The 11,430-nt window shown below is 40.4% G+C and overlaps 1 protein-coding gene across 5 annotated transcripts in view; it reads left to right on the top strand.

Annotated features, from left to right (window-relative positions):
• The first annotated feature begins 243 nt into the window (after positions 1-243).
• RUNX1T1 (RUNX1 translocation partner 1) overlaps positions 244-11,430 on the top strand; it is a 140,374-nt gene continuing 129,187 nt past the window's right edge. For 2 of the 5 annotated variants that reach the window (XM_019550426.1, XM_019550400.1), the window contains exon 1: positions 244-3,472. Coding sequence is in view for 1 of the 5 variants with exons in the window: in XM_019550418.1 (XP_019405963.1) it covers positions 3,445-3,472 (28 nt within the window). In the remaining 4 variants the exon portion in view is untranslated. Of the gene's footprint in view, positions 3,473-10,705; positions 10,834-10,991; positions 11,131-11,430 lie in introns of those variants that run through there. The other 3 variants (XM_019550410.1, XM_019550436.1, XM_019550418.1) reach the window with 3 other exon arrangements.

Below are 11,430 nucleotides of genomic sequence, written 5' to 3'. Positions count from 1 at the left end.
AGCTAAGCTTGGCCAAAGCACTTTGGTTTACTGGAAGGAGCAGTTGTGGGAGGGGAAATTATGTTTCTATTTTAAACAGTACTAGATAGCTATATTGATGGGTGAGCACATTGGCATAAAATCTCTCTTCTGAGCTTATCAGTGCTCTCATGTAGATTATTCAGAAGAAAACTAAACTTTGAAAAAAGTAAATTATAAGTATCTGTAAGCATATAATCAATTTATGTATGTTCAAAAAGCAGTCATACAGTAACACTAACATGGTATTTCACAGTTTGGTTTCCATGTGCTACTGTACTTCTACATATTTTTCTCTAGCATAATATTACATGGTGATCCACACTTTAAATCTTTCATATGAATTGAATAAGATATGCCATTTGCACTTTGGCTTGTGTAGCAAAATCTTTTGGTGTAAAATTATTCACCTGCTTCAATATTTGCAGTGTCTACTAAGAGAATTCACTCTGGTTTTTTTTCTGAAATATGAATTATTCTTTCAAATAAAACATTGATCTTTCCATTATTAAAAAAGTACCTTTTTCTGCAAAGAATATGTTAAAAGTGAATGTTGTGACAGTAAAAGTATGGAAGAAATCATTCTTCGGTGATTAACTTCACCATATATTAATAATACCTTATAAGCTTTTGACAATCACATTGATGAATTGTTCCCACATACCTCTTAAGAAGGTACCATGGTTGCCCTGAACTAGTTTACATGCATCTACTTTTACCAAACTTGGCTATCTGAATGGGGTTTTCCTCTATGTGAGTATTCCTCAATAAATGTTATTGTATATGTTTTGAATCTGTTTTGTCTTCATTTTACAAAGCAGAAAGGAAAGCCTATAAGCTTTATACTGCTCATGTTTTGAACCAACGTCACTAAAGTAGTTGCTGGTAGAGCTGGAAGGAGATTACAGACTTACTAAGTACCTGCTTTCTCCAAAAGATGATGTTTCTTTCCTTATTTTAGGAGACAGTACCTAAATACTCTTTTGATCTGAATGTGCATGCAGATTGACAGGGAGGGCTTATAATTATCTTTTAAAGCAAAGAAGTGGAAATAAGGACTTGTAAGTTAAATTTTTGACTCTGCAACAGACTTGATTTGTGACCTTTGGCAAGTCACTTAAACTGCCTGCTGCCCCTTTTACAGAGAAGCAGGATGTGGATACCTATATGACAAATATTTTGAAGTTCAGTTAATACCTGTAAATAGACATGCAAAATAGTAGTGTTTGCTGTAGATTACAGTATTTAATATTTTCTGCTTTTAGATAGCTTTAAAATACAGAGAGGCACTGAAAGATTCTGCGAACACCTGTTTTGATTCTTCAAATGTTTGCAGTAAATGATAGTTTTTAATTTAGAAAACAGTGACAGATTTTAACCATTTAATAAATGGTATAAACTAAAATAATAGTGGACAAAAATGTGTGATAACTTATGTTCCTGGAATCTTAATTTATTTCAACAAAATGTTCAGATAACATCTAATCCCATGTTATCAAATATTAAGCTGTTCATTACCCTGGCCTCTTAACAGCTGTAAAAAGGTCAGGATTATCTCCACTATGAAGGTATTTTTATAAATATATGAATTTTTAAAAGGACATAACAGATGTGGACACACATTATTCATTGGTACCAATTTTGAAAATGTATATGCTTATTTTTAAGCAGGCACATAGTTATAATGACTTCAGTGGACTTGCCATATATGTTTAGAATTAAGCACAGACCCACTTACAAGATCAGGGAAATAGTTTTTGGATACGGTGGCAAATACTGAACATTGACATACCATTCTACTAGTGGTTGACACCTCAGTTAAGTAAAGACTTAACATTAGATGTTTCAGGAAAGTTAAATTAAACTTACAGAATGTTTTGCAACAAAGTTTAAATTAGAATTGTTGAAACTTTCCCAGCCTGTATGGTAACTATGAGATTTCCTTTTTTTCCCCCTTTGAAATATGAATGTGTGTTCAGTATTTCAAAAGGATGTTGTTTTTATACTGATTTGGATCACAGGCATACATGCAGTTGAGATAAGTACAAAAGGTGTCAAAATGAGACCAAAATCAAAAGTATTGTGTGGCTTGAGTGACTGACTATGATATTGTCTCACAGGAAGTTAAAAGTGGAGTTCTTTCTTTGTCAGAAAGTCTATAGAAGACTTGTTTGAAATGCTTATCCAACATTTGACCTCTACATTTAGTATTGCTTAAGCGTAGATTATTGTAATGCATCTTCACTTTTGAGGTGGCTGTGATTCTGTTTTTACTCCTGGATGAATCCAGAATGCCCCTTTCTAGAAAGTATGAAATTGCACAAGGATTTTGAAAGACATGAAAGACTATGTCTTTCTTAAAAAAGAAAGAGGGGCCTTCCTGGATACTGTACTCTGGAAAGAGTGAAAACAAAAGAAAAAAGAAAATGATAATTGTTTTCTCTAAGGCTATTATCTAATGCGAAAGCAAATAGTCTGACTGAAAAATCAGCTAACAGAAGGGGATTAGAGAGTAGATCTGAGAGTGGCTTGATTTCTAGCAGTGCTGTCTCTTCAGACAGTGATGAGATACAGGCAGAGAAGCCAGGAGCTCTCCAGATGGCTAGGGAAAGTGTTTGTCTTGGGTTACTGCAGGGCAGTCTGGACTCTTAAAGCAGGCAGTCTTGGGAAGGCATCATTAGGGAGCAAGTTACATGTCCACCCAGTAAAAGAGAGAGAGAGAGAAAGAAAGAGTAGGCAGACTGCCCAAGAGGGACTGTGCTTGCCTATTGTTAACATATACTTGACCCCCACTAACCTCCTCACGACACAGATGTCTCCTACCTCTATCACCTCCCACTGCTTTAAGCCCTCCCCCCCTGCACCTGGGTAGCGGAGCCGGGCCGGCTGCTTGCAGTATGCTGTTTGACTTGAGAGGTGGCTGGTAGCAGAGGGAGACACAGGCGCAGCGGAGTCTTTCTGCGGGCGGATCTGCACAGACACTGCATGGAGCTTCTTTCCCAAGGCAGAGACAAGGCAGCCCTGCAAATCTATGCATCGCCTTCTTAGAGAGAGACACAGCAACACCACCCCTGACACTACCCCTTCTCTGGACTCCAGACCACATTTGTCTGCGGCAGCAGCAGCAGCAGCGGCAGCAGCAGCAAAGGACCTGGGCATTCAGTATCCCTATTTGGAGACTTTGCTTTATTTTTGGTTCTTCTCCTTTCTCTTGGAACAACTCGTCTCTCTCGCATTGATCCTCCTTTCCCAGCAGCTGGAGTTCCTCCTCGCCTCGTGTTGACTTGGATCATCTGGACTGGGAAGGGAAGCTGCCTTGCACTGCCTCTCCCCTCTCCCACTCCCTTTCCCCTCCAGCAGCCTGGGCTGTCGGGTCTCCCCCGAGGAGGACGGGAACTTTTATTTGCAGCTCACAGCCTGTGGCGAATGGTGGGAATCTCCGGTCCTTTTCAGTGTAAGTACCGAGGAGGGGACGGGAGCCCCGGGGCGGGCTAGGGAGGCTGGATCCCCCTCTTAGTCTTGGAGGATGGTTGTAGCTAAAGGGGCTCGTGGCTGAAGCGGGGAGCGGGGCTGCTGCGGGCACGGTGCCGGGCTGGGGAGGCGGCTCTGCGCTCAGCATTGCTCAAAGGGCAAAAGCAAAGAACAAACAAACAGCCGGGTTCGCAGGGAAAGCAGCTTAGAAAGCAAATGCTCTTCTCATCTGCCGGATCCCAGTGACCCTGTCTCCATTTAGGATTTGCTCCCCACCCCCCTTCCTTTCCCCGGATCACAGGGCCTCACCAGCGTGATCTGGCATCCTTCTGGTGACTTGTTTTTCTCCCCCCCCCAATCCTGGGATGCTGTCGTGCTGGCAGCATCACTCCAGGCTTTTTTTTGCAAGGAAACCCAGTTCTGGCAGTGCCCGTCCTATTTCCGCTGCGCTGCGATCTTGCAAACAGATCCGCGCCCTTCAAACGAGGCAGGCGCCCGAAACCCTGCCGCAGTTTGGTGGTGCTCGTCTGGTGGCCGGTCCAAAGGACTCGATCCCAGCCCGCTCGTCTCTAACCAGGCGAAACCCTTCACCCTCCCAGGAGCCTGAGAGCTCCGAGTCCAGCCGGGAGGGATGAAGTCGCAAGGAGTCTGAAACAGAAGAGTTGAGCGGGGGGGGGGGGGCTTTTGCAACCTCATTTGAGTTATTATTATTCCCTGTTGAGAAGACTCCGCTGTCTGTTAATTGACTCTAAAATCGGTACTGCACGGCTGTGCCTTCTTGTCATTCAGAATTACATAAAGAAATAGAAAGAGGAGGAATCCTGGCACGTAATGAAATTCTTTTCTACCAGAAAAGAGGCAGAATGTCAGCGTGTAAACGCGCTCCGAAGTTGAAGCGAGGGGGTGGGAAGGAAGGAGGTAGAGACCGATTCAAACATCCTCCTACGCCCCCACCGAAAAGTTCCTATCTGGCTATTTTTAGACAGGAGTCCTAGTCGCCAGCCTTGGATAAATCAATTTGTAGCAGCTGTGAACATCCACAGATTAAATGGACTAGGGATAGCAGAAGTCAGGGCTCTACTCTAATATTAAAAACACAAAGGGTTATCGTTGCATACCAACCCTGCATTTCAGGAGACACATGCCCTGTACCAATCCCCCCTGGCACTAATTGTACCTTTACATCTTTCTTCTCTCTCTGTTACATTGAATCAGATATTGCAAAACCGATTATTTTATCCAACTGATGCTAGTGTGAGATTTTGAAGTTCAGATTATGTCCATAAATCACTCAAATGTGGGAGCCCAGTAAAATGAGCAGTTACTAGCAATTCTTCTGTGAAGTCAGAGAAGTTTGCCATTGTAAGCCATAACAACATTGAAAGTGATCTTTTTTTAATTTTTGGTTGTTCACATAATGCATAGTTGCCAATCTTTGAATTGTTATTATTCCTACCTTGAAAATAGGCTACAAAAAGGTGATACAAAAATCACTACTGGTTTGTTATGGTCTACATGTGGGGAAAACTAGGTCTGTCCTCTCTGAAAGTAATCGGTCTGAAACATCAGTATTGTGTTATCTTCTGCAAAAATGTGGCAAGTGCCAAACATGAGCCTACATGGATACCATTGACTGAAAAAGGATGTCTTCTGTGTCTTGGAATGTAGCACTAGGGGTTTGCTCTAGCAAAAATTCATGTACTTAATGTAACTCTGACCCCTTTAACTTTTAACATCGCTTCCTCTAATTAATCTGTTCAGGCCCTAGACTTAAATGGCTGTCCACAGCTGCTGCAAATTGATTTATCCCCTGATGGTGGTCCAAGTTGCTGACCAAAGCAGGATTTTTTTTTTCCATTTTTGGACCAACTAATCGGTGTTGACTTTTTTTCGCTACTTATATTAGCACATGCACAAATGTTGCAGGTCTTCTAAAAAGCTTTATCTTTTTGTGTATTTAATTAGGAACATAATGATCATATTTCTAAATACAGTATGTTAGAGTTAGGGGTGAGGATAACTTACTGAATATTTCTACTAGGACCATGTATTCCCTTCTCCAGTTTCACATCCTGACAGTACAATGCAAAGTTTAAATAAGCAGCTTTGTTTTTATTAACCATAATAGGTTGAGGCAAGGGGTTTATCCCAACTGAGATGAAAGACATTTTTAGATTTCTGCAGCTTTTAAATTTATACCCAGGTCTTCTGTTATGGCTTTGTATGAAAAGTTTTAGTGAATCTGGTGAAGAGAGATGGTCAAACTGGTTAAAACTGATGCTCAACCATCAGTGAAGCCTGAAAACATCATTCAGTTTATTCTGGGAAGATTTTCTTAGGAAATCCAATATGATTAGGGAATTTCCTTCAGTTTGGGTATATGTTAAGAAAGTTAGTGTACCTTATTTACATGTTCATGGTTTTGGAACCATGAATGTCTAGGGCTTCCCTTGAAAAGAAAAAATATGGAGAAGATGTGATAGTAGCTTTCCTTATATCTGCACAGTATAAACATTTTATTGTGTAATAGCTACATGTTGGTGAGTTATCTTGCTAGTATCTCATCATTAAGCTTTTTAAAGAAGTTATTTGATTATTAAGAATTTCTGTGATCAGCTTCTTAAGTTTGAGCCTGTAAAAAGAAATATTATCACTCTGGTGTATGTATCAGTTCCCCGACACCCGCAAGTACAGTTTGTAGCTCAACTATACAGAAGTGCAAGTGAAAAAAAAATCTGGTAATATCTGGCAGGCTGAAACCAGACAAGAAGTATTTAGGAGAAGAATACTTCTTAAGGAGAATCTCTGCCGTAGTGCTTGCAAGAATACCTAGCGCTGCTTTGTTCGTGAACTATTAAAATGTTCTAACAGACAAGAAACATTCTGTTTGTAATGGAATGCAGACAGCAGTGTTAGGTCACTGCTTGCTGGCAACTGCTACACAAGTTGTTTTTCTTCATAGGCTTCAAGCTTTTAAATACTTTCCAAAATCTTTTGAAGTAAAACATTGCCCTCTGCCATTTTGAGCACCTTAATGTTAACTCAATATTTGCCTAAATAACAGACCAGTAAAACATCACCCTGCATCTCATCGGTATAGACTTAACACTTCGTATGCCTATGTGAAGATGGAGTTTCATGCTGAAAGCATTGTTTATAAAGAAAAGAGAAAAAATAGCTCCACCTGGAGTGCTGGTCAGTGGCTAGTCAGTTCAGGACATTCTTTCTTGTCAAATCCTGTTTCCCACTTTTCTGAAATGAACTTCAGCTGACAGGCATTGAGTACAAAGCCTACTTCACTGAGGTACTGTGCAAACTGCATAGCTCTTCATAGCTAGGCACTCTAGAAAAATTGGCATCTCCAGTATTTGCATTGGGAGTGAGGGAGGCATGAGAGTTGCAATTGTCATTTTCCTCTTTCAAATACACTTGCCACAGTCCATTACTGTTAAATCTTGAGCTACCCGGAAAAGGATAGGTTGCTTGCTATTTCAGGGGTTTTACATCTTAAATGTTTTTTAAAAAAGAAACCTTGTTCTTTGTTCTGTGGAAACTTAAGTTGTCATGCAAAGATCAAGAAGCCTTATTAGCTGAAATAAAACATGAACTTGCCATTATGTAAAGGTTATTTCTCATGGTTTGGTTAAAGGCACGTAGACGGAATTCCTTTTAAATCTGACTCGGTACAAAAACTTGTCCCTTTAGTTAGTACTGTCCTGTATGCTTCAAATGTTTTTTATCTAGTAACTAGCTACAGATATTGGTAGGAGTTTAAACAAGTGTTGACATTAGGGTTGGGTATAATGAAGTAAAATTTAGTCTCTAAAAGAATAGCTCTAGTTTGAAATTACTTAATTCCATTTTCACAAGCATAGAGCCTAATGAAAAGTTTTAAAAACAAACTTTAGCAAAAAGCTTGTTGCTTTGGTACATTAAATTTTACACTTTGAATACATTTTTATAATAATTTTTATAATTGCTCTTTCTTGTTTATACTATATTAGTACTTTGTTCTGAAATCTGCATGCTGCCAAATACAATACGTTACTTTTGTATACCAGGCAAAATGACCAGCAAATGTTAAATCAAAGTTATTTTTAAAAGGGAAATTTGATTTCAGAATAAATGATAGCTTTAATGTGAAAGACATTGATTGCCATCTTCATTTTTTTTCTGCCATTGATATAAAAGTTTCTAAATAATGTTTAAAGAACAGTGGGCATTTTATTAAAGTAAACATTAGTTCAGTATAATGGAGGTAATTGTAAGTGATAAGAGCAGAGCAGGTTATCTGTATGTTGTTTAAACAGAAGGAGCTATTTTGCACCATTTCCAGTAGCCATCTGGATAAGAGAAGGGTTTGCACCTGTCTGTCCACACTAATTATAGATTAGGGCCAAAGAAATGAAATTTGAGTAGGCTTTCTGCTAATGAAATCCATAGTGATTTTATTGTAGATGTGTTTTGTGTACAGACGGTGATGGCTGGGTTGTGAGTAAAATAAATTGCTGTATGACTGTCATGCACTTGTAGCTGTAAAGCAGAATACTGCTGCATTAACAAAGGTACTGAATAAAACTGTAGAGCCCCATTTATATTCTAGGCTTCAATTATGGGTTTAACTCAATTTAGTCAAAATATTTCTTTAAAGCATGGGCTTTCAGAGTATATTTCAGAATAAACTTTTTGTTTAATTTTCATTTTAATGTACTGGCATATAGAAGGTCCTCTGACTGAAGTATTTGAGAAATGCGTGCTTTCTTTAAAAATTGTACTATACACGCACACAGCTTGTCAAAATCACTCCTTATTCCATATTTTCCTTTAGTGCATGAGCTAAGATACAGTGAAAGGAGTGAGAAATGCATTCTGCATTGAAAGGTCACATGAATTTCTACCACATCTGTTTATAGTAATTATGAACATAATTAACATAAGAATTACAAGTGAAGTAATGGCAAGCTGAGCTATGAGATATTATGCCATAATAGTCATATGTCGGAATTCTCACATTATAGCACACTAGAATTCCCATATTCAGTGCAAGAAAGAAAATGTTAGATTTTTATCTATTTGAATGCTGCAAAACTTATCTGCCTGGGGCACCTGGACTTTATGCTTTATGGGAAGGTAACCCATTATTAACAGAGAGTCTGTTCAAATTAAGATTTCTACCCTCCAGGATGGACTTTGAGACAGCTGTGATTATGGAAAGCCGCTTCTGTTATACACTTATACTCTGATTGTATTTATATCAATGTTAAATGCAGCTTTATTTTTAAATGCGAGTATTTGCACAGCAAATTATTACTTTCAAAAGGAACTTAGATTTTTGTCATCAGAAAATTGTGCATCTCTTGTAGTTAAATTGCTTGGCAGACATGCCACTGTATATACAAAGCATATATTGTATTTGTGGCAAAAATGAATTGACAGAGCTTAATTTAGTACATGGTACATTATAGTGCAGAAAAAAAGCCAGAATTTCCAAAATAGAGCACCCTTTTATTTTTAGATAGTATTTTGAGAGAACATCTGCTGGTAGAAAATTCATTGGTACCTGGCAGATTGAATTAATTTAATTAACTTCTTTTAGAACACATTGGTAGCTGAAGTCTTGTGTTTCAAATGAGTTGACTAACTTTTCATTTGGCTTGTCTGATTACTTCTAAATATGGTTGTCACACAACTGACAACTATTGTAGGTGGGGGGAAAGGTGGCTTTTTTTGAGAGAGTACAAAACAGACTTAGACAGGTGGTAAATTTCACACGTAAACTTCACATATTATTTTTGCTGTGGAGTGAAATGCCCTTTGTGATAGGAAAAAATTGCTAAATTGTTTTCTTTCTCGGACTAAATATGTAGCCAGAACAGTGTATGAAGAACAAAAAAAAAATTACCTTGTGCTCTGTCTCATTGATACCAAGAGGTTTTCACATTATTGGATTAGTGGAGGATTTGTGACAGACCCCTTTTTATCTGACATTCATTGCAGTGACACGATTTTCACACACACACACCCTTCCCCCATCTAGGTTCTGCTTTTCACTTTGTATTACGTGTCAAATTCCCTTTTTTTCTTTTCTTGTGGAAAAACTCTGCTATTTTGGCCAAGCAATTCTGGAATGGGTGCTCGGCTAAACAATGCCTGCCTCACTCCACTGTGCTGTCATTGTCCTGAGCTCAGCCTTCATTTTGCTGCTTCCCAGTCATTCAAGAGCAGCAAACTTCCTTAAACCTAGATGATTATCATTATGAGAGAAAACTATCTTATTTTTAAACCTGAATGTGAAAACTAGTTTAACAATCTGCTCTTTGTACAGGGATTCTTGCCAGTTTATCTTCATTCATGCCAGGGTTACAATAGCTTCCAGTTTCCATACCTGATCATGTCCCAGTCAGGTTTTTAAAAATTAAAACAAAGCCTGGGCATAGCTCTCCAAGGAAGTCGATGCATTGGGTAGAGGACAAAGTCATGTTCGCTGTTCCTTTTGGGAGATGAATGCCATAGATGCATAGTCAGTGCAGGCAACTTCTGTACCGAGAAGTGTGAACAGTTATGTATGCACCAACCAAACTGGGAACAATAAAAATATTCAGTGAGCACATTGGTATGTTAGCCTCCACGCTACTTGTACGCTAGCAGCGGAGCGGGAATATGTGCAAACTCCGGAGGAGTCACAGGCAAGGTGTTTTCTTGGATGGAAAGCACCCACTTTGGGTTAGCGCAAGAATTGAAGTTGCTTGGGCAGTCCCAAGCTGGCTTGCGCTAGGACAGCGTGAGTAATGCTTCAGCGACTGAGGCAAAGGATGCGTGTGCCTGTTTGAAGTGCTGAGAGTGTCAAAATAAGAATTCATCCTTTGTACTGAGGTGGGGGGGCGTGGGGGATGAATCCCCGGTTTGACACTCTCAGCACTTCAAGCAGGCACACAAGTCTTGTTTGGCAGGCCTTCAGAGAGGGAGCGGGCGCCTCCAGCTCCCCAGGCAGGTGAAGACCCGGTTCTCCAGGTGGTGGGTCTTGGGCTGTCAGGTGGGAGCATCCCTGCTCCACAGCCCGCCCCGCACTGATGCTGAGGGGAGTGTGGTCCCACGAGGCCCCTCAGCAGCAGCTCCTCTCCCTGCCCGTCTCTCTCACCCCCCCTGTTTATTTTCCTGCCTCCATCTGGGCCAGCCTGATATTGTAATCGCCCCGATGCACGCTGCCTTCCTCTCTCCCTCTCGCGCGCACACAATGTGCCATCCTGACAAGCCTTTGACTTCAGATAAGCTGCGATGTGTGTTTAATGAATACAAAGCCCCGGCCGTGTTGCTGCTGCCGCCTGCTCTCTCCTCCGCCAGAAGGTAATCTCCCTGCATTGCATTTTTGGGAAGGGGGGGGACTCTCTTCTCTGCCCCCTCCCTCCCTCCCTCCCTCCCACTCCACCAATCTCTCTGAACGATGCAGAAGTCGATAAGAGCCCGGAGAAGTGAAGATGTAACCTCTTATCTTCTCCTCTTAGCTGGCGGAGAATTTACATTTAAAGATTAGCCTGGAGAGAGAAGGGATCTGCCTTTTGTTGCGAGTGGGGCTAGGAGGCATCAGTCCTGGCCTTGACGCTATCTCCCATCACCTCTGCTATTCAAACAGGACTCAGGAAGGTGAGATTAACCCCCAAAAAGGGGCCTTATCTCTAATTGGGTTTAGTTTGGCCCGGTCTGAATGGGTTTAGGGAAAGGCGATAAACTGAGAGAAAGGGGGCGGAGGGGGGAAGCTGGTGAACAATAGATTATTTATTGACTCGACTTTAAAACCATTAGATGGAGGAGGAAAATCAGCAGCATAACGACTTGATTAGCTATTTTATTAGGTGAGAATAGGTAGAAAATAGGCTCTCTTCAGGGAGAGAGCCACTGAAGCTTCTGATTGATTTTGAGTGACTTGAATGTTTTATCTCCCTC

This window comes from Crocodylus porosus, unplaced genomic scaffold, assembly GCF_001723895.1.
Source record: "Crocodylus porosus isolate Cpor-Errol unplaced genomic scaffold, CroPor_comp1, whole genome shotgun sequence".
In the NCBI taxonomy this organism is placed as follows: Eukaryota; Metazoa; Chordata; order Crocodylia; family Crocodylidae; genus Crocodylus; species Crocodylus porosus.
Note: the sequence above shows the minus strand (reverse complement) of the source record. Positions and strands in the feature narration are given on the sequence as shown.